At 46.2% G+C, this 27,262-nt stretch overlaps 3 protein-coding genes across 3 annotated transcripts; all 3 read left to right on the top strand.

The window, feature by feature from the left end:
• Positions 1–1,400: 1,400 nt before the first annotated feature.
• On the top strand, positions 1,401–2,138 carry LOC143863456 (uncharacterized). The gene has a single exon (XM_077374119.1). The coding sequence runs from the start codon at positions 1,401–1,403 to the stop codon at positions 2,136–2,138; it is 738 nt and encodes a 245-aa protein (XP_077230234.1).
• A 7,097-nt stretch (positions 2,139–9,235) lies between these two features.
• Positions 9,236–12,328, top strand: LOC143863455 (uncharacterized). The gene has a single exon (XM_077374118.1). The coding sequence runs from the start codon at positions 9,236–9,238 to the stop codon at positions 12,326–12,328; it is 3,093 nt and encodes a 1,030-aa protein (XP_077230233.1).
• A 341-nt stretch (positions 12,329–12,669) lies between these two features.
• Positions 12,670–21,994, top strand: LOC143863454 (uncharacterized). Its single transcript, XM_077374116.1, has 2 exons — positions 12,670–14,256; positions 21,950–21,994. The coding sequence occupies exons 1-2, from the start codon at positions 12,670–12,672 to the stop codon at positions 21,992–21,994; spliced, it is 1,632 nt and encodes a 543-aa protein (XP_077230231.1).
• The last annotated feature ends 5,268 nt before the right edge of the window (positions 21,995–27,262 follow it).

The raw sequence follows: 27,262 nt of genomic DNA, 5'->3' as shown, positions 1-27,262 counted from the left end.
CTCTAGGAAAAATTGCAACCCCATTCCTCATCAATGTTAACTCCATTAATCATGTTTTATTCGCAGATGACATTCTCATTTTTACACTTCCTACCCCTTCCTCAGCTAGAGGGATCCTGAAATGTCTTCAGCGTTTCAATGAGTGCACTGGTTTGCAGATCAACTCCAGCAAAAGTGAGATGTTTCTCTCTGAGAGTGCAGCTCATATGAGACCTATCATTCAAAGAATTCTTCTTTTCCAGCAGGGAATCTTCCCAATCAAATATTTGGGGCTACCTTTAATCTCGTCAAGGCTTTCTATGGTGGACTGCCTTCCTCTCATTGGTAAAGTTGAAAGGCGTATTGCTGTATGGTCTAATAGGCACCTCTCTAAGGCTGGTAGAATCGAACTGTCCAAATATGTCATCCACTCATTCCAGCTGTATTGGTCTTCTTCCTTCCATCTCCCTATAGGAGCCCTTGAGAAAATTAAGAAAATCATTCGCAACTTCATTTGGTCTGGGAACCCTGCTAAGAGATCCTACCACCCAATTGCTTGGGACACCATTTGCACCCCTAAGAAAGAAGGTGGCCTGGGGATTCGGAGACTGAGAGATGTCAGTGAGGCTTGCCAAATAAAGCTCCTTTGGAATATTATCAATGGTAGAAAATCTCTATGGTCTGACTGGTTCAGGGCCAAGTATCTCAGAAGGAAATATTTCTGGACGATGGGTACGCCTCACAACCCCTCCTGGGGAGCTCGATCTATCTTCAATGTTAGAGACTCTGCTAAGCCTCATATATGCAGGATCATTGGAGATGGCAAATGAGTGGATTTTTGGAAGGAGCCTTGGCACCCGGATGGGCTACTTTGCGACCTATACCCTGAAAGCAGAATTCTGAACTTAATCCTCCCTCATACACCCATAGACAGATTACTTCACCATGGTGAATGGGACCAAATTATCCAGCACACAATGCCAACATTTCAGCAAATTCTGTCTTCTGCCCTACTCAGCGCAGAGGGAGAAAACCAAGCAATATGGAAGCCAACCAATGATGGTGAATTCACAATCAACAACTCTTGGGACATCAACCGCACCCACCACCCAAAAGTTCCTTGGTCCACCTCTGTTTGGTTCAGAGGGCACATCCGAAAGCACAGCTTTGTCGTCTAGCAAACCTTGTTAAATCGCCTTAGCACTAGAGATCGTCTCATATTCCTTGGTGCAGCCAGAGAATCACGATGTCAGCTATGCAATTCCGACAGAGAGTCTGTAGATCACTTATTTTTCAACTGCTCCTACTCAGCTTGGGTGTGGAGATCCATTCTATAGAGATTCTCATTTCGTCAAAAACCCCTCAAAAAACTTCTTCTTGAGGAAGATTGGATTAGAAACACCCTCAAAGGTAAGCCGCGTATGGCATCTGCAATAAGGATTGCTCTTGGGGCCTCTATTTACCATCTCTGGGCTGAAAGAAACCGAAGAATTTTTTATCAGAAGAGCTCCCACAAGAAGAAAATTTTGTCTGACATCCTTGTCACCATAAAGCAGCAGCTAATTCATCTGGGTTTAGAAGATACTCCCAGCGTCAAAGCAACCAAATTTGCAGAGATTTTTGGCCTTCATATTTCCCAAAATTCCACTAGCATCAAAACTTGTGACTTGCTCCCCTCCTCGGGCGATATGATCAGGCTAAATTCGGGCGCTTCCCTTGCAGGGGACAAAGCTGCAATAGGTGGGATCATCAGAGATGGGAATAAAAGCATCATCAGTGCCTTCTCTATAGATTCAGCCCCCTCCAATATAAATGCATTAGAAATCGAAGCAATCATCAGAGGTTCATCTCTGGCTATGCAGAAAGGTGCTAACATGTTGTGGATTGAATCAGACTCCCTTCAGGCAGTAAACATTATCAAAGGTATATGCAAATGCCCGTGGCGCCAAAAATTCAAAATTCCAAATCTCCTGCTCAAGCTTAACTCCCTGATCTCCTGGGAGATTTCGCACATTTGGAGGGAAGCTAACGGGGAAGCAGACTATCTCTCCAAGCCAGATTGTCCCATAAAAGGGGAAAGCCTCCTAGCAGTTGATTTGCCTTTGGAGTTGATTAACATCATCAACACTGACCCTTTGGGAGTTCCCTACCAGCGCTAGTAGCCTTCTCCATGCCTGCTCTCTCTTCAAACCCTCCTCGGTCTGGTTCCATTCTTGATGTACCTGGTTATATAGATTTTCCTGCTGAGAGATGCTCTGTCAAGTTTTCTTGGAGGCCCTCTCCGGGATCTCCCCACTGCACGCTCCTCATTCCTGTTTCGATCTTCCTCTTCCTGCAAGAACTACTCATTGAGTCCATTTCACATAATGTTGTTATTCTCTTTTGGATTGATTTTGTGTTTTAGTTGATGTATCTTTCCTCTTTTGGTGCCGCTTTAGGCCCCCTTGTAATGGCTTTTCTTTCTTTTAATAAATCTGGTCGGGGTCTGCCTAACCCCAGCTTACCCATCCAAATTTTTTTTTTTTTTCTATGAGAATGATATTTCTACCCAGTTTCTTACTCTTTCCACCGTTTTTGTTTGTTTTGTTGACTGCATTTCTACCCACACATTTTGTTTTTCTTTTCCCAATAATAGTCATTTTCAGGAAAAGACAAACAAAAGGGGTGGAATAACTGTCATTTCGGATTTTTTTCCTAGGATTGCTCATGGTCTAAAAAATGATGCCAATTGATCAATAGTATATGAACAATCTGGTCGTTGGATTACTTTGAGGAGGAACACCCACCATTAACAATAGTAGATGAGCAATAGGAGTTGTTGGGCCCTACTTGATTTGGCAGTGGAATATTTATGGACATTTGTTTGCACCTGTAAAATGAGTCTAAAATTTTTCCACTACTTGTTCAGCCTAAAACATTTATGCTTAAAATTTTGGAATTCCTCGGTCGTTCATTTTAAACAAACTACCAGAGAGTTGGGAACAACATATGAAGAAGATTTGTAGTCGAGGCAAACAAATGGTTTAGATTGTGAAAATAACTGAGGCCATTGTGCTTTTTTCGCTCTATGAGCATCGGATCAAGTCATTCTCAAACGCATTTGGTTGGACTTGTGGTCCCAGTCATTCTCCTCGCTCACCACCTCCTCAAATCTAATCCTTCACTCTCACCTCTCTCACGCAAGGTAAACAAATAATATTCCATGGAGTATTTTTTAAGGTTGCCAAACATGCTCTTAGAGCTATCCAAGATTTAATTTCTTCTCAGTAATGCCAATTTCTTGAAAGAAAGAAATGCCTGCATTTCACAATTCACAATACAGTTTCCTTGTTTCTCTCTTTCAGACAATTCTCTCATTTATCTTCGGCTTCTCAAACGCTTGAGTGCTCTTTTCGAAGTCTTGTACATCTACTCCAAGGACGGTGATGTTGATTGGGTTCCAATCTAGATCGGATGTTGTGGCTAGTCGTGGGTATTAGCTGAGTGATGGAGATTGCCTAGTGACATACTGCCAAGGTCACCGACCCGTCTAGTGGTGGAGAATTGGAGATTGCTCAATGACAACCGACGAGGACACCAACGCTATCAGGTGGGGGGAGTGTAGTGGACAAACCAATTACGTTTTTGTGACAATTGAATCAAGTTACCATATATCTGGACATTATAGGGTTCAAATGCTCCCACCTTGATTTGTCCATACGTCTAAATATAGCTATGATGAACAGAGGGTGTGCAAATCAAATATTTACTGACCATACAATGTGAAGATAGTATCATCCCATCGTTGTTCTATCATTGGTTGGGCGGTGAGGTCCCGGTCAATGTCGCTGACTCTTAAGGGAAGTGATATATTCACCTATTTTCTTCTCCGGACCACCAATAGTAGCAATATCTTTGGGATTGCAGTGATAACCTGTTCGTATATCCATGAACTTGTGATCCCTACTTGTACTTTTCCCATTTCTTACTTTTCATTGAGAAAAGAGGGACCATATAATTTTTCTTGAGTTTGAAGTTGAGGAGGAAAATATGAGGAATTTATCTAAGAGTGATCTCTTTTTACATTTAAGAATAATGCTATTACCCTTCACCAAAGAGACTAGAAATTGTTGCTCTCGCCATACCTAGAAGAGATCTGACAAAGCCACCTATGTGTCTTAATCTCAAATCTCCAAAACTAGATCCATCAAAATTATGTTTAAAATGATCATAAAGGACACGTTTGGCTACAATGAATTTTTTTTTCCTGAAATATTAGCTTACCCAATGGTGAGGGAGGCTGGGAGAGGGATAGACACGAGAGGGACTGAAGAGGGTAAGAAAAGCCTGGAAAACAAGGAAACAAAAAACTCTACAAAAAAAATATGATGGACTTTTTCCTTGGTTTTTTTGTCACTTCTCACCTTCTACTCGTGGGTGTATCTCTATACATAGGGGCTGGAGGCAACAAACTAGGTATTCCAAATTAGATACCTAGGGTGTAATGCTTCAAGCAACCTTTGCTTGATTTAACATCTCACAATGGCCCAGGTGGTGGTATCATTATTCTACAAGCTTAATGATGCGCCCTTTTATTTATGAAAGATAGGCTTTTTGGCCTCCAACTTGGGATGTTCACTTTTAGGTGACTTGGATTTCCGAGGAAATTTCTTGGGATATATTACCGCGTTTGCAGCAGACTGTTGCTGTCTAACCATCTCCAAGTTATTCCTGGCTCGATTCTCATCTTCAATTCAAATGAATCGTTTGAGATCATCCAGTCCCACTTGCACATTTTTCGATACATTTCAGTTTTAAAAGAGCGCCATGCAGATGGTAACGTAATTATGATTGCACCCACAAGAAATGAGTCACAGACTACTATTTTTTTCATTATGCAACTTAGATCTCAAATTCTCTAGATCAGTTACTTGAGGAGTGATTTCCTTGTCCTCTTGAAACTTGAAATCCATGAATTTGTCCACAAGATGGGTTTGGACAATTTCTCCTCCTTGAATTGAGCATCTAAGTTGTCGCATATGTCTTTAGCAGTGTTATATTTACTATAGGTTTCTGCAAGATGGTCTGAAAGACAATTCAGCAAGTAGTCTTTGCAGAAATCCTCATCTTTAAGCCATTGAGATTCATCAACTTCTTCATCTGTCTCAGCAAAGGTATTCAAAACGGTGTAAAAACAATTCACGTATGTTAGACCGAATTGAGTCTTTCGCTTCCAGGAATTAAGCTCAGATCTACCAAAGGATTGAAGTTTGACCATCTCAAACGGCATAATGTTCTTTTCCATTGTATATTTAAAAGGAAATAAAAATTGGAAAGAGTGAACTTGATTGGCGAATCGCGAGAACCCAATCCAAGTCGAATCCAAGAACCGACGGCAAGAACCGAACCGTGTGAACCACCCGCAAATCCAAGAGAAATTCGGGACCAACGATTCCTCCACCAAATTGTTCTGTTGAATATTCAGCCCCATGGGATGCAGCCAAAAAATATTTTCGTCCACCAAGGTTTCGGCAATGGTATTTAGACTCCAAGATTCGACAAAGCGACAGTTGTGGCCACAAGGACTATGACACAATGATCCCACCAACAACACAACCTCCAAAAGAGTGTATCAACAGTAGCTTGGATTCAACAAGGCAAATTCGGAAAACGTGACTAACAAAAATTTAGCCCAAGAAATTAAAGCCTTGCAAGTCCTCTTACCAAGTGAGAATCCATGCCCAAACGAGATGTTTGTGGGATAGAAACCAGCCAAACAAGATCTGTGGGAGAATAATTCACGACCAAAATCGTGAGAGGAGAAACCCAAACCGATTTCCACTTTCAATCCATTGTCGTGTGAAACCCCAACATGATCAGTTTCATAGAGAAGGCCCAAAATTTCTTGGTCAACAAGATTTGTTCTACAAATAGGTTGTTCGGTCAACAGATATGGTTCACCACCAACAAAAGCCCTGTTTGGAGAGGGTTTCACCTTTTCACTCTTGTGAAGAGAGAGAGTCACCACCGCTTCCAAACAACTGATGTGGAGAGGAAACCCACTACTAAAACCCGAAATCGAAATCTGTGGGTGAGAAGCCAAAATCGAGTCTGGTGATAAAAATCCCCAAACCAAAATTGGATTTGTAGATGTTGATGGAGGAGGGGAAATATCCACGTGCTTGCTGTATATGAAGAAAGGACTTCCTGTCCTCATTGGTGAATAGCCCAGATGGAAAAATTACCCAAGCGAGACAGGTGGAAAAATTACCCAAGAGAGAGAACCCGAGGGAATAAATCCATATCATTGGATGAATCCAATCTCCCCAAACGATAGACAGAGGCAGACGTCCTCTTTTTGGGGATAATTCCTTCTTCAATTTGTGGAAAAACAAAATGAGTGAGATAGGCAGACAACTAGGGTTGCCGTATTTCCAAGCAAGAGAGAGACGTATAAAATTAGGGTTTTCTAAATGCTTCGAGATTGTTGGTGTAATTAGGTCAAGCAAGAGGTTGCTTGAAGCATTACACCCAAGGTATCTAATTTGGAATACCAAGTTTGTTGCCTCCAGCCCCTATATATATTAGATACACTAGGGTTTTAATAGGTTAGTGGGCTCTAGCCCAAATAGGCCCACTACACCGGTCCATTATCTTATTGGGTTTATATTAGAACATACATGGGTTATATTATATACCCAACACAAACTAGGTATACCAAATTAGATTCCTAGGGTGTAATGCTTCAAGCAACCTTTGCTTGATTTAACATCTCCCACCTACATTATGCCTCTCTCACTAGCTTGGAGAGAGTAATTTATCATGAAAACGATTCATGGTTGCCAGACATGGCCCAGGTGGTGGTATCATTATTCCACAAGCTTAATGATGCGCCCCAGACATAAGAACTCTTTCTATTGTCTCTAAATATTTTTTTTTAAGAACAGTGCAAATTATATTAGAAAGGAGGGGCGAGCCCCAAGATCGAGAGGTTAAATGTACAAAGGAGACAAAATAAAAAACAAATACGATCAAGATAAGCTCAAGGGAAAAGATAATTATAAAAAATCTCCAGAGATCCCCGGTTCACCCTAGCTCTGGCAACCTCATCTACGCCAACCAACAGACGTGCTTGAACTCTACCAAATGACCATGCACACAATCTCTAATCTCATCCAACAAAACTTTGCTCAGCAGCGTAGCGGAGGACTTCTTTAGCAACCCTCTAATAGAAAAGGGTGTGCAAATATCAATTCCATACCCCCTGATATTTCCACACCCCTAATTAATATTTCCACACCCCTTGTTCCCCTAATCATTAGAGCATTGCGGAGGAATTTCCTCCGCAACGCTGCGGAGCCAAGTTCTGTTAAATCTCATCAATCTAATGGCATTTAATGAGTCTCCCTCCACAATTAGCCTGCCCAAAACCCTATCTTCAGAAATCTTGATGTCCGGAAGAATCAATCTCACCTCGGCCTCATTAGAGTATCTGATCCCAATGGGACCCAAAAAAGGACATATAGTTGGTTCATCCTCATCTCTAAGTAAACCTTCCACCCTTGTCTGCCCAGGATTAACAATGCTATTATCTCTAATAATAGTAATATGGTCCCATGAAATCAACAGTAGCATTGTGACAAAACTTAATTTCGACAAAAATGATCGATGCGTCTTGATGGCAATAAAAAGTGTCAACCAATGCTTGGTTTGAAATGGGTGACAAAACAATCCAATGGATGCAAAAAATGAGAATGGAGCTCCAAATTTTAGAAGTGAAGAGGCAATGAATGAGTGGTCGTTTGATTCCTCAAAAGTTTTGCCTTCGATAGAAAATGTTGAGTTGTGAACAGTTTTAGCACGTCCCCGCACACACACCATCGGCCAAAGAGGAGAGGTACATATTGTATAGGTGAATTTCAATAAAATGTGACTTACTTTACTCTAATGTCGCTTATCAATTCGCGTCACTATTTATAGGGTTTTGTAGTGTGTTGCAAATGAGGATATTTTTCAAAGGTAAGAGTTTTTGGTTTAGGTTTTCAGAATTTTTTAGGCAATGACTACTGATATTCACATTACCATGTTATGATAATGGGTCAAAATTCCCTTGTACATTTTTAACTGGCTACTGAGAGCTTGTTGAGAATTGTAATAGCCTTTGAGAGCTAGTTAAATAATAAAATCTCTAGGAATTCTGTTCTAGAAGTCTTATTGCTTTCTTAGGCAGATATGATGGGGGACATATATATCCATTATTGACTACATTGATAGTTTAATAGGGATTCGAGATTTAGGAAGAGGATATGTCTTGAAGGAGATTGCAGAGAGAGGGTAAGAAAGAAGTGGAGAGGCCTCGAAGGAGGTTACGGATAGACTGCAACAATATTATTTCACTACCACTGTGCTAGATGCAGCCTGTTTCAAATTTTATTCTACCCTTGGCCTTATCAGAATTTGGAAGGAGATATGCATAGGATCAGAGAGCGTGGAGCCCGTTCTCCTAGATGGGTGTTGCCTGACCCAGTTGGTTCGAGTTAAACCTCGGTGAGTCAAATCTTGGTAATCCGAGGGTGGCATGGATAGGAGGCCTTTTTAGAAACAAGTAGGGAGAGACTGGTGGGCTTTTTTGGCCTTAGTGGGTGATGGGGTGCAACAGCGCAGCAGCCTGTTAGCTTCCAACACGTGGCTAGAGGAGGGCCCACCGCAGGACCCTCACCAGCGGGGGTAGTTTGGTAATTACACAGAGTAGGCGAGCTTGAGCCTATAGCTGGTCGACACCTGTCTGGGAGCATTAACTCCCCAACTACCCCAATTTCTCCCTATAAAAGGGCCTTCAAAACTCATAAATCGGGGTATTGAAAATCTCACCCACCACTCTTAAAAACACCCTCTTCACTCCGGCTCATACTGACTTGAGTGTCGAAGGGCCTGTCCGGAGCACACTCCGGGTCGGTCATTCTGACCTCGTTTGCTTCTGTGCAGCATACAGCTCATCTGGACTCTACATCCCTCCAGCTCGGCTCTTACGTCACTGCCATATCTGTTAACCGATTTTGGGCATAACAGATTGGCGCCATCCGTGGGACCGCAGAACTAAAGGCTGTTCCAACCACTTCACAAAATGGCAGGACGCAAGAGTACGCGGGTGCCAACCGCACGTACCACCCGAGCCGTGCTACCCGGCAGGACTCGGAGTGAGCGACTCGCCTCGCTGGTAGTGGCAGCCTCCGCCACGGCTGAACAAAACCAGCCTCGCTCCGTAAATCTTAACTCCATGCCGACTCCAGAGCAAGTCCAAGCTCTCTTCCACCAGATGACCGCTCTCGTTGGCCAGTATCAGCAGCTGCTCCAGGCACCTCCCCAACCTCCTCCGGAAGCTCCACAACCTGCCCTCGAAAGGTCAGAAATTCACAGGGGAGGGTCGTCGCGTCGTAGTGAAGACCGGACTCGCCATTCCCCCGGACAAGTCCGTCACCCCATAGCCAGGCATGCTCAGACAGAGCCGCACCGCCGTAGGAGGTCTAGGTCTCGCTCTGCGCAAAAACGCCGAGCTCATGAGGAGCGCGCGCCACGGGCGAAATCAGGGTCCCGTCGTCGGAGCCCGGAGAGCCACTCCGGCTCTGCCGCAGGCCAATCCGTGGGGAGAAACAGGTCGCCAGAACATAAAGACGACCTGGTGATGCGAAGGATAGAAGAGATGGGTCACAGAATCGAAGAGCTGGCTAAGGATCAAGGCCGGCCTGTGTCCAGGGCGTTCTCGAGCAGAACGCCGTTCACCGACGATGTGATGAGTGCTCCAGCACCAATGGGGTTTAAAATGCCAGCTATCCCGCAGTATGATGGGACCACTGACCCCGTCGACCATTTGGAGATGTTCCGGACGTTGATGCTCCTCCACGGTGCGTCAGACGGTTTCCTCTGTAGAGCATTCCCGACAACCCTCACAGGTGCAGCTAGGGATTGGTACTCAAGGATCCGACCGAACTCCATCAATAACTTTGAGGACTTCGGAGAAGACCTAGTTCGTCACTTCATGAGCAGCCGCAGGCCAAGGAAAACAGCAGCATCCCTGATGACCTTGCGGCAGGAGGATAATGAACCTCTCAAAGCCTTCGTCAGCCGCTTCAACAGGGAGGCGCTCCAAGTGCCAGATTTGGACCCCTCGGCCGCTACGAACGCGCTTCTCACGGGCGCTAAATCGAATGATTTCCGCCGAGCAGTGGCCCGCCGGAATCCTCATTCCCTGGCAGACCTAATGTCCGGGGCAGAGGAGTACATATCAGTAGAAGAGACACTGGCAGCTCTGGACTCGAGTCGGAGGAGAACCTCTGACGACAGGAACCAAGACAAGCCCCATGCTAAGCAGCGCAGGGACGACAAGGTCGTCAGAAGGGACAAATCCCCTCACAGGAGGGAAGAAAACTTCACCCCTCTCAACACCTCGCGGAGGCATATACTGGCGGCCATCAGCGGAGAAGAGTTCATAAAATGGCCAACTCCAATGATCTCCAAGGGAAACAGGAGAGACAAATCGAAGTACTGCCGGTTCCACAGGGACCACGGACACGATACAGACGATTGCCGACAGCTGAAGGAGGAGATCGAGCAGCTAATCAGCAGAGGCTACTTGAAAAAATATGTCCGGAGTGACACCCGCGGGAGTGACCCCAAGGAGAAGGGTCCCCAGGGCCGAAGCCCTCGGCGGTCTCAACCGCCCCCAGTCCGAAGACAGTCTCCATCGCCGCCCAGTCCACCACCAGAAGCACACGGCTCCCAACCAAGAGGAGTCATTGGCACAATCATGGGAGGCCCGGCGGCTGGAGGCACCTCCTCTGCTGCTCGGAAAGCATATGCGCGCCGGGTCAACGCCGTGCATACATGCAGCAAGAAAGCGAAGACGGAGAATGAGATCTCCTTCTCGGACGCGGACCTGGACGGCCTGATATTACCACATGACGACGCCCTAGTCCTGACTATGTTCGTCGCGAACTGGGAGCTGAGGAAAATCCTGGTAGACAACGGGAGCTCAGCCGACATTCTGTACTATCACGCCTTCGAAAGAATGATGATAGGTGACGACCGCTTGAAGCCTGCAAACTCAGATCTTTTCGGCTTTTCAGGAGAAGTGGTCAAGGTTGAGGGACAAATCGAGCTCCCTGTCCTCGTCGGAGAACCGCCCTGCCAGGCCTTCGCCATGGTCAACTTCCTAGTAGTGAGGGCCACCTCGGTCTATAACGCTATTTTAGGACGGCCTGGCCAGAACCTGATCCGCGCCGTCGCGTCCGCCTATCACCAGAAGATGAAGTTCATAACGCCCAGTGGCGTGGGAGAAGTTCAAGGAGACCAGCCGCAATCTCGGGAATGTTATGCAATGGCGCTTAAAGGCAGAAATGCGACGGAGTCGTTGCCAATCGAACTACTGGACTTGAGGGACGAAGCTCAGGGAACTCAGCCCGCCGAAGACCTTGTCCCCGTTCCCCTGTGCGAGAAAGATGACGAAAAGGTAGTCCAGATCGGCTCCTCTCTTGACGACGACGTCCGGCACAACCTCACCCAGTTCCTCCAGGACAATGCGGATGTCTTCGCATGGGCCCCCACGGACATGCCCGGCATCAACCCGGAGGTCAGTTCGCACAGACTGGGTGTCGACCCGACCTGCAGGCCGGTGAAGCAGAAGAAGAGACACTTCGCCCTCGAAAGGCAGATGGTGATCAGAGAAGAGGTGGAGAGACTCCTAAGAGCTGACTTCATCCGAGAAATCCAGTACCCGGACTGGCTGGCAAACGTAGTTCTGGTGAAAAAGGCCAATGGGAAATGGAGGACCTGCGTCGACTTCACGGATTTGAATAAAGCCTGCCCAAAGGACAGCTACCCGCTCCCAAAAATCGATCAGCTCATCGATGCCACAGCGGGTCACGAAGTGCTCAGTTTCATGGACGCTTTCTCCGGATATAACCAGATCAGAATGTATGAGTCAGATATCCCGAAGACCTCCTTCGTAACGGATCAGGGGACTTACTGCTACCGTGTCATGCCCTTTGGCCTGAAGAATGCTGGGGCCACATATCAGAGGCTTGTAAACAAACTCTTCCGGAATCAGATTGGCCGCAACATGGAAGTGTACGTCGACGACATGCTGGTGAAGAGCCTAAGCTCCCAAGACCATGTCGCCGATCTAGAAGAAACGTTTCAAGTCCTGAGAGACAATAAGATGAAACTCAATCCCACCAAGTGCACTTTTGGGGTCAGCTCGGGGAAGTTTCTGGGGTTTGTGGTCAGCCAGAGAGGGATAGAGGCCAATCCGGAAAAATCAAGGCCGTGGTGGAGCTCGCTCCCCCGAAAACCATCCGAGAAGTGCAACGACTGACAGGGATGATAGCCGCGCTGGGGCGCTTCGTCTCAAAATCTGCAGAGAGGTGTCTCCCTTTTTTCAACGCAGTCAAAGGCCTCAAAACCTCGCCCTGGACAGAGGAATGCCAAACCTCCTTCGAGGAGCTGAAGCAGTATTTGTCCTCCCCACCGCTGTTGACAAAGCCGGAGCCCGGTGAGGAGCTGATCTTGTATCTATCTATAAGTACCCTGGCTCTGGCTGCGGTCCTAGTTCGTGAAGAGCGCAGCCAACAGAAACCAGTCTACTACGTTAGCAAAGCCTTGCACGACGCCGAAATAAGGTACCAGCGGGTCGAGAAATTGGCTTACGCGCTGGTAATGGCAGCCAGGAAGTTGAGACCGTATTTCCAAGCTCACACGATAAAGGTCCTAACTGACCAGCCGCTTAGACAAGTCCTCCACAAGCCAGATACTTCGGGACGATTGGTTAAATGGGCCGTGGAATTGAGTGAATTTGACATCCGGTACATGCCCAGGCCCGCGATCAAGGCTCAAGTATTGGCAGATTTCGTAGCTGAGTGCTCCATCCCCCAGCAGATCGCCGAACCTGAAATCGCCCAGGCCCCAGCAGCGAAAGGTACTACCACAGCCGGAGAACCGGCAGAAGATGAAGCCAGAGCAGGAACCATCCCCATGCTGCCAGTTGAGCATGATTTTTCAATCGCCGAAGCACTGTGGGAAGTGCACGTGGACGGATCTTCAAACAAGGCTGGTTGCGGAGCCGGTCTGGTTTTAACCGGGCCCGACGGTTTCGCACTAGACTACGCCTTGAGGTTCGGCTTTCGCGCTTCCAACAATGAGGCTGAGTATGAAGCACTCCTCGCTGGAATGAATCTTGCAGTCCAGACCGGAGCCCAGAGATTGAAAGCTTATTGTGACTCCCAGTTGGTCGCCAACCAAATCCAAGGTATATACGAAGCCCGCGATGAGCGAATGATTAAATACCTCTCCCAGGTCCGGCAACTATCCTCCAAGTTCAGAAGTTTCGAGGTTGTCAGAATCCCCAGAACGGACAACACAAAGGCCGATGTACTGTCCAAGCTGGCCGCATCCGGATACACGACTCTCGGAAATATATGCATGGAGTTCCTACAGGCCTCCAGTATCGAAAGAAAGGCTGCTGAGATAATGCAGGTGGAACACGAGCCCTGCTGGATGGATGAGATCGTCGACTACCTGCGTAGTGGGAAACTGCCTGAGGCCAAAAGAGAAGCGCGCAAGGTGATCCAAAGAGCAGCCCGTTTTTCACTTGATGGCGAGAACTTGTTCAAAAGATCCTATACTCTCCCATACTTAAAGTGTCTCCGGCCCAGCGACGCCACGTATGCCCTGCAGGAGACACACGAAGGTATTTGCGGGGAGCACTTGGGGGGCAAAGCCCTGGCAATCAAAGTCCTCCTTAGAGGTCTTTACTGGCCAACGTTGAGACAAGACGCGCTGACCCTGGTAAAGAGATGCGAGAAATGCCAAAAGTTCTCCCCCACCATTCATCAGCCCGCCGTGTCTATGGCCCCAATTGTCAGCCCGCTACCCTTCGCTATTTGGGGAATGGATATCTTGGGCCCCTTCCCACCGGCCTCCGGAAGGCGCACCTTCGTAGTGGTGGCGATTGATTACTTTACCAAATGGGTGGAGGCTGAACCTCTAGCCCAGATCACCGAACAGAATGTGCAGAATTTCTTCTGGAAATCAGTAGTCTGTAGATTCGGGATTCCTCGCGTCCTGATAACAGACAACGGCAAACAGTTCGACTGCCGAAACTTTCGGAAGTTTTGCTCCGACCTGAAAATTGAGCAGCGGTTCACCTCTGTAGCACACCCACAGACCAACGGGCAGACAGAAGTCACAAACCGAATCCTGCTACAAGGGATCAAGAAAAGACTAGACGAGAAAGTTGGTCGATGGGTGTGGAACCAGATCCGGGACGGGCGTGGAGGACGGGCCCCCGCGCGAGTCTCTCTAGATCGTCCACGTGAAGGAGAGCCCCACCAAGGAACTCTCGAAAGAGTGCCCCTCACAGCATGAGCGGCGATGTAAAGTGAGATACCTCTCGATTCGGGGACTAGCCCAGATTCGAGGCGTACCTTAAACAAAGAAGAGTCGCCATCCAAGGAAGTGGGCCCTGGATCCCATGCTGTGCTCTGTTGCAACGGATAACCAGAGATATAAAATAGGGTTCGTGCCTGATGACGAATGGGGAAGGGATTAGGCGCCCCCAATTCGCCCAAGTGCTAGCACCTGGTCTCTTATGCCATTTATTATTAATTTTGAAGAGTTTTGGGCGAAAATCATGCGAAATGGGAACGAATATCTCCGAGATAACGTCTAGCTAATCATGCATGTCTCGGAGATGAATAAGAAGCACACACAAAAGAAATGAAAGATATGTCGCCTAAGAATAGCTAGGTTATGAGTGCCATGCCTAATTGGTGTCTAAGTTCTGGTGGACAAGCACATGCATGTTACAGCTAAAGGTATAAGATCTGTACATAAAAATAAGAAAACACAGCAAAACACACAACACAACACGACTCGACACACGACCCGACACGACAAACCCTAGACTCTAATGTAATACTTGACTCGGACCAGGATGGCCATTCATCCTAGCTGCACTACGTATCCCGGCCTCGGGAAGAATCAGAGCCAACGTAGTTCGGTGTCCTATGCTAAACCACAATGCCTAAACCTCTAGGACCGCTATCCTAGACTCGATCAACTAGACTCGACTAGTTTTTAAAGCTTTTTGTGCGATTGCTTAAATTCAAGTGGATTGTAATTTTTAGGACTCTCTATATGTCCTAACTAATGCAAGTTGATTAGCCTTAAGCTAATGCAGGTGGGCCCTATATCCTATGTGTATCTAGGTTGTGCAACATAAAGAAAACCATGGGCTGACTATATGCTTCCTAGTCTAGCCATCGGTTCGACTAAGTGTCTGACCGATCGACTCGAGGCCTCCTAACTCTAGGGACACTCACACGACAGGACACACCACATCAATACAAATCAAGACCGACTCCTAACTCTAAAACACCCTAAATATCTAGGACAGACTCCTAACTCTAGGGGAAGATCTTTTTGAAAAGGTTTTGAAGTTTTTTGTATTTTTGGGAGGTTTTGAAGTTATGAAAAATGGTGAAAGTTGTGAGAAATATTTACAAAAATGGTGACTGAAAATGGTGAAAGGGTGTAAAAATGGTGTCTAAAAATGGTGACTGAACTCAGGGTGCCAGCAGCACGCCTGAGCTGCCTACGTACCCCTCAGCTAGGGATCAAGCCATCCGTAGTTCGGACCGAATTCCTAACTACTCTGCAAATGACTCAAGATTTTTTGAGATTTTTGATTTTTAAAATGTTTTTGGATTTTGAGTTGTTTTTGAGATGTTTTTGAATTTTCAAGTGTTTTTGGAATATTTTTGTTGTTTTCAAGTATTTTTGAAATGTTTTTATTGTTTTTTGACACCAGAGAATAAAATCCTATCATCATACGGGTAGGGAGACTTCTGAAATCCCGCAAAGGTTGGATAGCATCCTATGCTTTGCGGGGGAACGAACAGGAAAATAACTCGGCAAGGGTTGGACAGCATCCTATACCTTGCAGGAGCGGGTAAAGATCACGACTTGATGAGAGGATGGACAGAATCCTAACCCCTATGATGATAGGAAAAACTCCTCGACTGACTGAAGGACTGACTCCTGTGCTGAAGACTGTTATAATTACTATTTATAATTACTATACAAGATTACTATTCAAAAATACTATTCATAATTACTATTTATAGGTACTATTCAAAACTACTATTCATAATTACTATTTATAAGTACTATTCAAAACTACTATTCATAGTAGGACTCGTTGATGTGGGACCCGCTGTCGTGGGACCCGCTGTTGTGGGACCCGCTGCGGGACCCGTTGTTGTGGGTCCCGCTGTGGGACCCGCGGATGTGGGACCCGCGGATGTGGGACCCGCTGAGACCCGCCGCTGTGGGACCCGCTGATGTGGGACCCGCTGCGGGACCCGCTGTGGAACCTACTGATGTGGGACCCACTAGGACCTACTGATGTGGGACCCATTGATGTGTGACCCGCTGTGGGACCCACTGGGACCCGCTGTTGTGGGACCCACTGGGACCCGCTGTTGTGGGACCCACTGTGGGACCCGTTGTGGGACCCGTTGTGGGACCCGCTGTTGTGGGACCCGCTGTGGGACCCGCTGATGTGGGACCCGCTGTGGGACCCGCTGATGTGGGACCCGCTGTGGGACCTACTGATGTGGGACCCGCTGTTGGACCCGCTGATGTGGGACCCGCTGTGGGACCCGTGGATGTGGGACCCGCTGTGGGACCCGCTGTGGGACTCGCTGATGTGGGACCCGCTGTGGGACTCGCTGATGTGGGACCCGCTGTGGGACCCACTGATATGGGACCCGGTGTAGGACCTACTGATGTGGGACCCGCTGGGGGACCCGTGTAGTGCGAAGAATGAATAATTATAAAATAAAAAAAATGAACTTACGCCAGTTATGGGAGGAACAAGAGATCCAGGAATGTGTTGACAGAGTCGTGCTTGTGTGGGGCCCGCTGATGTAGGACCCGCTGATGTGGGATCCGCTGGAGGTGGGGCGGAGGAGATGTGGATGCCGGTGGAGCTCCAGTGGTTGGTTGGGAGGATGCCGGAGAAGGTGGTGGTGATCGGTGGATGGCCGGTCGGAGATGGGTTTGGCCTCGCCGGATTCCGGCTGGATTGCCGGAGGAGAAGACTCTCTCTCTCTCTCTCTCTCTCTCCCTCTCTCTCTCTCTACAGATCTCTTCTCTCTCTCTCTCTCTACAGATCTCTTCTCTCTCTCTCTCTCTCTCCCCTCTGCAGATCTCTCTCTCTCTCCCTCTCCCCTCTGGTTTTTTCTTCTTCTTTTTTTTTTTTTTTTTTTTTTTTTTTTTTTTTCTCCCCTCCCTCTGGTTCTTTTCTTCTCCCCCCTTTTTTTTTCTGTTCTTTTTTTTTTCTGGTTTTTTTCTTCTCCAGTTCTCTCCCTGGTTTTTTTCTTTCTGGTTTTTTTTTCTTCTCCAGTTCCCTCCCCTGGATTTTTTTCTCTCCTCTTTTTCTTTTTTTTCCCGGTTTTTCTTCGCGAGAGAGAAGAAAACCATCATGAGTCATCATGAGGGGGAGAGAAAAATGAGAGTGGTTGTCCCCCTCATGTCCCCCCCATTTTCTTAATTTTTTAAAAAAAAATAAAATAAAAAATCATTACATGCATAGGATACCAAAAGAAAACAAAAAACATAATCATTACGCCCGTTTTAAAAACGAAGAAAATGATGACCGTCCTTATTCTCTCTTTGACCACATAAGCGGGTCCCACAACAGCGGGCCCCACACAAGCGGGCCCCACGCAAGCGGGTCCCACATCAGCGGGCCCCACATCAGCAGGTCCCACACAAACGGGCCCCACAAAAGCGGGCCCCACAAAAGCGGGTCCCACACAGGCGGGTCCCACACAAACGGGTCCCACACAAGCGGGCCCCACATTCTCTTTTGCTCGGATTAATTTCATTCATTTTCCGTCTGACCTCGGGATTTTATTCGAATATGCGGGTTTAGGGCCTTGTCAAAATGGGGTGTCTACAATGGGCAGATGAGCTGTATCACGTCCTATGGGCCTATCGCACCACCCCGCGCACACCAACGGGCGAGTCCCCATTCAACCTGTCCTTCGGAACAGAGGCGGTAATACCTGTCGATGTAGGCACCCCGTCCGCTAGAATTTCCAACTTCAACGAACAGCTCAACGGTGACGGGCTCCGCGCGAATCTTGACTTATTAGAGGAGGCCAGAGAAGAATCCCGAATAAGAGTCGCCGCCTACAAGAAACCATGAAGAGCCCAGCAGAAAGGAATTTAGGGTCCACGGCAATACTCCGTGAAGAGCCAAACATTGAATTTGGGGTCCATGACAATAAGCCATGAAGAGCCCAACATGCAGAAACAAATGATATGTAAAAGATATGAATGGAATGACTATGAATAGTGGGTCCATGATATTTCTGGAAGGACATATCACGAAGAGCCAATCGGGGAGCATGGGTCCATAGTATACCTGAATGGTAGACCATGAAGAGCCAAGAAGTAATCGAGGGTCCACGGCAACAAACCGTGAAGAGCCACGCAATGAATCTAAGGTCCATGGCAAGAAACCATGAAGAGCCCAGCAGAAAGGAATCAAGGGTCCACGGCAATACTCCGTGAAGAGCCAAACATTGAATTTGGGGTCCATGACAATAAGCCATGAAGAGCCCAACATGCAGAAACAAATGACATGTAAAAGATATGAATGGAATGACTATGAATAGTAGGTCCATGATATTTCTGGAAGGACATATCACGAAGAGCCAATCGGGGAGCATGGGTCCGTAGTATACCTGAATGGTAGACCATGAAGAGCCAAGAAGTAATCGAGGGTCCACGGCAACAAACCGTGAAGAGCCACGCAATGAATCTAAGGTCCATGGCAAGAAACCATGAAGAGCCCAGCAGAAAGGAATCAAGGGTCCACGGCAATACTCCGTGAAGAGCCAAACATTGAATTTGGGGTCCATGACAATAAGCCATGAAGAGCCCAACATGCAGAAACAAATGACATGTAAAAGATATGAATGGAATGACTATGAATAGTGGGTCCATGATATTTCTGGAAGGACATATCACGAAGAGCCAATCGGGGAGCATGGGTCCGTAGTATACCTGAATGGTAGACCATGAAGAGCCAAGAAGTAATCGAGGGTCCACGGCAACAAACCGTGAAGAGCCACGCAATGAATCTAAGGTCCATGGCAAGAAACCATGAAGAGCCCAGCAGAAAGGAATCAAGGGTCCACGGCAATACTCCGTGAAGAGCCAAACATTGAATTTGGGGGTCCATGACAATAAGCCATGAAGAGCCCAACATGCAGAAACAAATGACATGTAAAAGATATGAATGGAATGACTATGAATAGTGGGTCCATGATATTTCTGGAAGGACATATCACGAAGAGCCAATCGGGGAGCATGGGTCCGTAGTATACCTGAATGGTAGACCATGAAGAGCCAAGAAGTAATCGAGGGTCCACGGCAACAAACCGTGAAGAGCCACGCAATGAATCTAAGGTCCATGGCAAGAAACCATGAAGAGCCCAGCAGAAAGGAATCAAGGGTCCACGGCAATACTCCGTGAAGAGCCAAACATTGAATTTGGGGGTCCATGACAATAAGCCATGAAGAGCCCAACATGCAGAAACAAATGACATGTAAAAGATATGAATGGAATGACTATGAATAGTGGGTCCATGATATTTCTGGAAGGACATATCACGAAGAGCCAATCGGGGAGCATGGGTCCGTAGTATACCTGAATGGTAGACCATGAAGAGCCAAGAAGTAATCGAGGGTCCACGGCAACAAACCGTGAAGAGCCACGCAATGAATCTAAGGTCCATGGCAATAAGCCACGAAGAGCCTAGAATGAAATTTGGGGTCCATGACAATAAGCCACGAAGAGCCCAACAAGAATAACAAGTAATGGAGATGAATGAAATGAGCATGGAGAGCGGGTCCATGATATATCCTAAAGGACAGATCACGAAGAGCCATTCAGGGAGCAAGGGTCCATGATGTGCCTGCCTGACAAACCACGAAGAGCCTTGGAAGGACAGTGATATTGCTGAGAATTGATTGATTTCGAATGATGATTTTTTTTTTTTTTTTAGACTGATTGCCTCTTGCCGAGGAAATTGGGAGTATGAGTTCCTTGCTGAGAATTGGACTCAGATAACTTGCAGGGATTTGGATATTGACCATTTTTTCTGATTTTGCCGGGGATTGAAGGCTGCGCGAGCAAATTCTAGACTCCGCTTGGGAAACTGATTTTCTTAGAGAATTGACTCTTCTGAAGAGAGGACTCAACTGAGGAGTTTAGAGGTTAGGCTTGAGATGTGCTTGTACCCCTCTTATCCTTACTTGCTGGAGGCCTTATTACTGATTGCCTTTGTGTGCTTGACATCTTTTATGACGCGAGTCATAAAAGATGCCCCTAGTATATTGTGTTTCCATGACAGGAGTTTTAAGGAGGCAGGACAATGATGGTTGAAGAAAAGATGTTTCATTTCATGAAGGCTTGAGGATGCAAAGTTGTTTTTTTTTTTTTTTTTTTTTGTATGGAGAGAATAGGACAATAACCATGATGGCTGAGTCTGAAAATCTCTTCTTTCGCATGGCTCACTTTTGGAGGCTTAAGGTCTCGGGTAGGTTTGAACAAGATGTCTCCCGCCCCTTCTGATACCTAAACCAGGATTTACTCTGAATTTTCTTCGCATTTTGGAGGACACACTCCCATTCTTCCAGCACCTGACAGTTTGGACTTTGCAAGGAAAGGGAACACAAATATGAAGGAGGAACAGATTTCCAAGGACTTAATCAAAGAAGACTCTTATTGCTCGAAGGACTCGACTCGCTTTTGACTCACTCTTGGATCTGATGTGTCATTTTTTAAGGGTATGGCTTAGCCACTCTTAGAGTATTTCGAAGACCGTGTCAAGATGCACAACTCTCCTTTTTCGGTGTTTATGTCATGGTTATTATCCCTTTTGGATTGCTCGGTTTCGATGCCCTCAGTTTAGAGGAATGTTAAAGTAAGCTTGCTGGCACTACTTGGACTCCGAGATTGTACCCTGGTTGAAGACTGTTTCTCCATCTCAATGATTCGCTTTTTTGTTGGAAGTCATTGCCATTGATCAGATTGCCTTTTCAGGTTTTCAATCTGACGGACCGCTTGCCCTAACTTTTGCCTGGTTCGCCCTTTCGGGTTTTCAATCCAGCGGGCTCGATACCCTAACTTTTGCCTAACCCGACTTTTCAGTTGTCAACTTAGCGGGTGAATGACCCTAAATTTTGCCTAGACCGCCCTCTCGGGTTTTCAGCCTAGCGGGTCTTCAAACTCCATCATTTTTTCTTCTTGACTTTGAACCACTGCTTGTTCACCAGAAGGACTTTCTAGGCGGGCTTGGGTTCAAAAGGGTTAGATATCGGAAGTTCAAACGATTTGGATCGAATCTGGTCTCGCCAGACTACCTACGTACCCCAAAAATGGAGGATCAGATCCGCGTAGTTCGCTTTGGGTTTAACAAAGAATGGTTTAGCTTTTTAGCTTCAAAAGTTTGAAAAGGGGATGATTTAGTTTTTATCCCCAAGGATTTGACCGAACCTGAATTGATCAAGTTGCCTACGTACCCCCGAAGAGTTGGGGATCAGGTCCGCGTAGTTCTGGTCGAAATGCCCCTGGTTTGCGGGTGTTTGAAAAGAATGTTTGATTTTGTTGAGGCTCGAAGGTGTTCGCAAAAGGATTTTTTTAAACTTGGGATTTGTGGCGTTTAAGGCTCTGGCGTCCAAGGATGACCTTCTGATGTTTTGGCATACAAGCTTCTTGAATGGCTAAGGTTCAATGGCTTTGAACTTTTTTTTTTTTTTAGGAGTCTGGCGGCATTTCCTGGCAAGACTTCATCTGTACTGCGCAAACTTGACTGATTGAATTCCCACTTTGTCTTTGGGATCTTGCACTGATGCTCAGTATTCTAAGACTCAGGGTCTTCTCTATATGCTGAAGATGCTTTAAAACCGACTCAAATTCTCGGGATTCTGATATTTCTAAGGAGTTGACGTGGGGCATGCTCCCTTCTCCTTTCGTCTCTGGATTCTATCTTTCTTTTTTTGTTCATTTGAAATGCGGGAATGCCCTTACCCTTTGATTACTTTGACTTAGAATTCCATCGTAATGTATAGCCCAAGTATTCTTTTTGGGGTTCATGTTCTATGCTCATGACTTTGTTGTCTGAAAGTCTTCTCTCAATTTTTCATTAACTTCACTTGATATCTGGTATTCTTCGTTTGAAATTTTTGCTTTTTCGACCCGATGTCTGAAGCTGAGGGTGACTTACGTTGAACAATGCCAAGGCACGCTTCTGGTTTATCCTCATAGGACCAAGCAACACTTCTTTGAACCCTCTAAATAGGTTTATCGATTCTTTGCGCTCTTCGGGAGATTTTGCCAATCCTTATTTCCCGAGTTTCGGATTTGGGTACCACTATTCACGGTATCGATTTCATCTTCAAGTGGCTTTGCTCGACATCTTCCCCTCGTTTGATCAGCTTTCAAATCTCGAGGAGAATTTCATCGGCATCCTCGTCCGAGGAGGGTGTCTTAATTTGTTTATTAACATTAGATCCAAGAGTGAACATATACAAGAATACTGACGACACTGGAATCAAATGTTCGTTGCATTGAATGTTTGAAGTACATACATTGATTTTTGACGCGCCACGATAGGCTCTCCATCAAATTTAACAAAAGACTGGATATTGGCTCACAATGAGAGAGACCAATAAACACAACGTACTTAGAATTGACATTGACATGGTTAGACTTACCAACTTTGACAGGGAGGGTTGGTATACACACTTCAAAGCAAATTTCAAAGATGTGACACTTCATCGGAGGCAACGAATTGGCGCTGAAAGTTCAAGGACAACGTGCCTTCATTAATGATGATAATGATTGGAGAGAGCAATCCTGGAGTTAGAATCTCAGAAGGGAGGGCCTCTTTGGTTTCTGTTGACCCAGCTCAAATTGTTCTTTAGCACCTGACAATGGCAAGGCTTTCTCTGGTATGATATTTTCAAGAAGTTCAAGCTCTGACATTTTTCTTTTCCCTTCCCAATCATTTTTCAGGCCAGAAGTGGTACAGGTAAAGGTGGTAAGATATATGAAGGGTTGAATGGGTGAAATGGTTCCCATGGTGGGTGTAGGAGGTGCAACACGGTTATGTGCAGGGTTCTCAGAAGCATTTGAGTTCAAGAAGAATGAGGGGATCCCTGTCTATCAGGTCATGGATGTCATCACCATCTCTCTTATTTCTCTCAAGACGAGACTTTCAGCATACTCAGCCATCTGGGCAATGTGAGAGGAAAAAGGTATAGTGGGCTAGACCAAGCGAGTTTAGAGATGAAACCTTTTTTGGGGTTGATGGTAGACGAGTGACTAAGACTCCTGTCATGGACACCATAAACACTAGGCTCAATGAGAATTAATCGCATGACACTGTAATGCGCAAGTTGAAACAAAAGGTAGCGCCAACACATCCTTCCCTTGGATCAAAATCCGACAGCTTAATGGTTGTACATGAAGATGTGGTACGACAAGTACATGGTTTGTCAACAAGCCTAAAAGGATGATGACCACACTCAAGGTATTTGGAGAAAATTCGACAGCATAACGGCTATAGTAGGAGAGACTCAGCAACTAAACATGAAGAGTATGCCGTCATGGTCAAGATAAAGCAGGGCTCTCAGCAAGAACACACACTCCGGTAATGATGATGGCAAGATAGACTCATAATCGACATGCGGAGTGATCTGATCAGGATCGATCAAATGATCAGGCTCACGGAAAACAGATCATGACTAAAAGAGCCAAGAATCTTATGATAATCCACAGAATGGATAGATGGGGAAAAATTGATTAGATTAGAAGGAAACCTAACTAAGAAGCAAGCCCTAATCTAATAATAAATATATACATATATATACATCCTAACCAGGGGCACCAACCCTAGTCTAATCTAGCGGAGTCGAGAGAGTCTCGACTCATGACAGACAAGTGAGTGTACTAGGACTGCGTCTGTAGCCACATAAGGTGGGCTACAATAATCTATAGATAGGACATGGCTCCTAAACCTAGGCTCCAACATGTGTAAGCCACACATGTTCGTCCTTATATGAATGCAATATACTTATATAAACACGGGTACTTCCTAGTTGGGTTTCACTAGGTCAGTAAGTATATACATAATATATAAAACAAAGTAGGGCTCCGAACTCAATCTATCGGGTACTATGCGTATGAAACATACTTAATATGTATAACTCAAGTGCACCGAGTGTTATACATAGTATGCTTCATTGCTCATCGGCTGCTGTAAACACAAGTGCACCGAGTGTTTACGGCTGCAGCGCTGGCGCATAGCTTGGAAATAGATTCAACAGCACCATCAGGGTGTAATAACATCCCAGTCGGGCACGCATTGAATCTATCCCGTGGAGCCAATAAAAAAACAATGAAAATCAAGAAATAAAAAATATGACAATGCCTACTGTGCAGTGTGTGAATCCCTTGTTTTAATTACGCACCTACTTGGTGCCCCTGGATTTCTAACGATAAAGTTCCCATTTAGCTTGATTTTGACCCAAATTTCTTCAAAATTAATTAAAATGGCATTTTTACGGAGTTAGGCAATGTTTCAAAAACTCCCCAGCAGAGTCGCCAGCCTGTGGAACCAGATCCGGGACGGGCGTGGAGGACGGGCCCCCGCGCGAGTCTCTCTAGATCGTCCACGTGAAGGAGAGCCCCACCAAGGAACTCTCGAAAGAGTGCCCCTCACAGCATGAGCGGCGATGTAAAGTGAGATACCTCTCGATTCGGGGACTAGCCCAGATTCGAGGCGTACCTTAAACAAAGAAGAGTCGCCATCCAAGGAAGTGGGCCCTGGATCCCATGCTGTGCTCTGTTGCAACGGATAACCAGAGATATAAAATAGGGTTCGTGCCTGATGACGAATGGGGAAGGGATTAGGCGCCCCCAATTCGCCCAAGTGCTAGCACCTGGTCTCTTATGCCATTTATTATTAATTTTGAAGAGTTTTGGGCGAAAATCATGCGAAATGGGAACGAATATCTCCGAGATAACGTCTAGCTAATCATGCATGTCTCGGAGATGAATAAGAAGCACACACAAAAGAAATGAAAGATATGTCGCCTAAGAATAGCTAGGTTATGAGTGCCATGCCTAATTGGTGTCTAAGTTCTGGTGGACAAGCACATGCATGTTACAGCTAAAGGTATAAGATCTGTACATAAAAATAAGAAAACACAGCAAAACACACAACACAACACGACTCGACACACGACCCGACACGACAAACCCTAGACTCTAATGCAATACTTGACTCGGACCAGGATGGCCATTCATCCTAGCTGCACTACGTATCCCGGCCTCGGGAAGAATCAGAGCCAACGTAGTTCGGTGTCCTATGCTAAACCACAATGCCTAAACCTCTAGGACCGCTATCCTAGACTCGATCAACTAGACTCGACTAGTTTTTAAAGCTTTTTGTGCGATTGCTTAAATTCAAGTGGATTGTAATTTTTAGGACTCTCTATATGTCCTAACTAATGCAAGTTGATTAGCCTTAAGCTAATGCAGGTGGGCCCTATATCCTATGTGTATCTAGGTTGTGCAACATAAAGAAAACCATGGGCTGACTATATGCTTCCTAGTCTAGCCATCGGTTCGACTAAGTGTCTGACCGATCGACTCGAGGCCTCCTAACTCTAGGGACACTCACACGACAGGACACACCACATCAATACAAATCAAGACCGACTCCTAACTCTAAAACACCCTAAATATCTAGGACAGACTCCTAACTCTAGGGGAAGATCTTTTTGAAAAGGTTTTGAAGTTTTTTGTATTTTTGGGAGGTTTTGAAGTTATGAAAAATGGTGAAAGTTGTGAGAAATATTTACAAAAATGGTGACTGAAAATGGTGAAAGGGTGTAAAAATGGTGTCTAAAAATGGTGACTGAACTCAGGGTGCCAGCAGCACGCCTGAGCTGCCTACGTACCCCTCAGCTAGGGATCAAGCCATCCGTAGTTCGGACCGAATTCCTAACTACTCTGCAAATGACTCAAGATTTTTTGAGATTTTTGATTTTTAAAATGTTTTTGGATTTTGAGTTGTTTTTGAGATGTTTTTGAATTTTCAAGTGTTTTTGGAATATTTTTGTTGTTTTCAAGTATTTTTGAAATGTTTTTATTGTTTTTTGACACCAGAGAATAAAATCCTATCATCATACGGGTAGGGAGACTTCTGAAATCCCGCAAAGGTTGGATAGCATCCTATGCTTTGCGGGGGAACGAACAGGAAAATAACTCGGCAAGGGTTGGACAGCATCCTATACCTTGCAGGAGCGGGTAAAGATCACGACTTGATGAGAGGATGGACAGAATCCTAACCCCTATGATGATAGGAAAAACTCCTCGACTGACTGAAGGACTGACTCCTGTGCTGAAGACTGTTATAATTACTATTTATAATTACTATACAAGATTACTATTCAAAAATACTATTCATAATTACTATTTATAGGTACTATTCAAAACTACTATTCATAATTACTATTTATAAGTACTATTCAAAACTACTATTCATAGTAGGACTCGTTGATGTGGGACCCGCTGTCGTGGGACCCGCTGTTGTGGGACCCGCTGCGGGACCCGTTGTTGTGGGTCCCGCTGTGGGACCCGCGGATGTGGGACCCGCGGATGTGGGACCCGCTGAGACCCGCCGCTGTGGGACCCGCTGATGTGGGACCCGCTGCGGGACCCGCTGTGGAACCTACTGATGTGGGACCCACTAGGACCTACTGATGTGGGACCCATTGATGTGTGACCCGCTGTGGGACCCACTGGGACCCGCTGTTGTGGGACCCACTGGGACCCGCTGTTGTGGGACCCACTGTGGGACCCGTTGTGGGACCCGTTGTGGGACCCGCTGTTGTGGGACCCGCTGTGGGACCCGCTGATGTGGGACCCGCTGTGGGACCCGCTGATGTGGGACCCGCTGTGGGACCTACTGATGTGGGACCCGCTGTGGGACCCGCTGATGTGGGACCCGCTGTGGGACCCGTGGATGTGGGACCCGCTGTGGGACCCGCTGTGGGACTCGCTGATGTGGGACCCGCTGTGGGACTCGCTGATGTGGGACCCGCTGTGGGACCCACTGATATGGGACCCGCTGTAGGACCTACTGATGTGGGACCCGCTGGG

This window comes from Tasmannia lanceolata, unplaced genomic scaffold (assembly GCF_043159265.1).
Source record: "Tasmannia lanceolata isolate RefF3 unplaced genomic scaffold, GAP_Taslan_0.1 ptg000044l, whole genome shotgun sequence".
NCBI classification, from domain to species: domain Eukaryota; kingdom Viridiplantae; phylum Streptophyta; class Magnoliopsida; order Canellales; family Winteraceae; genus Tasmannia; species Tasmannia lanceolata.
The sequence above is the reverse complement of the archived record's forward strand: the minus strand, read 5'-3'. Positions and strand labels throughout refer to the sequence as shown.

Bases quoted from the DNA above. Each gene is read 5' to 3' on its own strand.
- LOC143863456 (XM_077374119.1), top strand. From the start codon at position 1,401: ATGGCATCTGCAATAAGGATTGCTCTTGGGGCCTCTATTTACCATCTC.
- LOC143863454 (XM_077374116.1), top strand. From the start codon at position 12,670: ATGGCAGCCAGGAAGTTGAGACCGTATTTCCAAGCTCACACGATAAAG. The intron at 14,257-21,949 runs GTGTGGAACCAG...ACTGATGCTCAG, and splicing joins ACGAGAAAGTTGGTCGATGG to TATTCTAAGACTCAGGGTCT.
- LOC143863455 (XM_077374118.1), top strand. From the start codon at position 9,236: ATGCCGACTCCAGAGCAAGTCCAAGCTCTCTTCCACCAGATGACCGCT.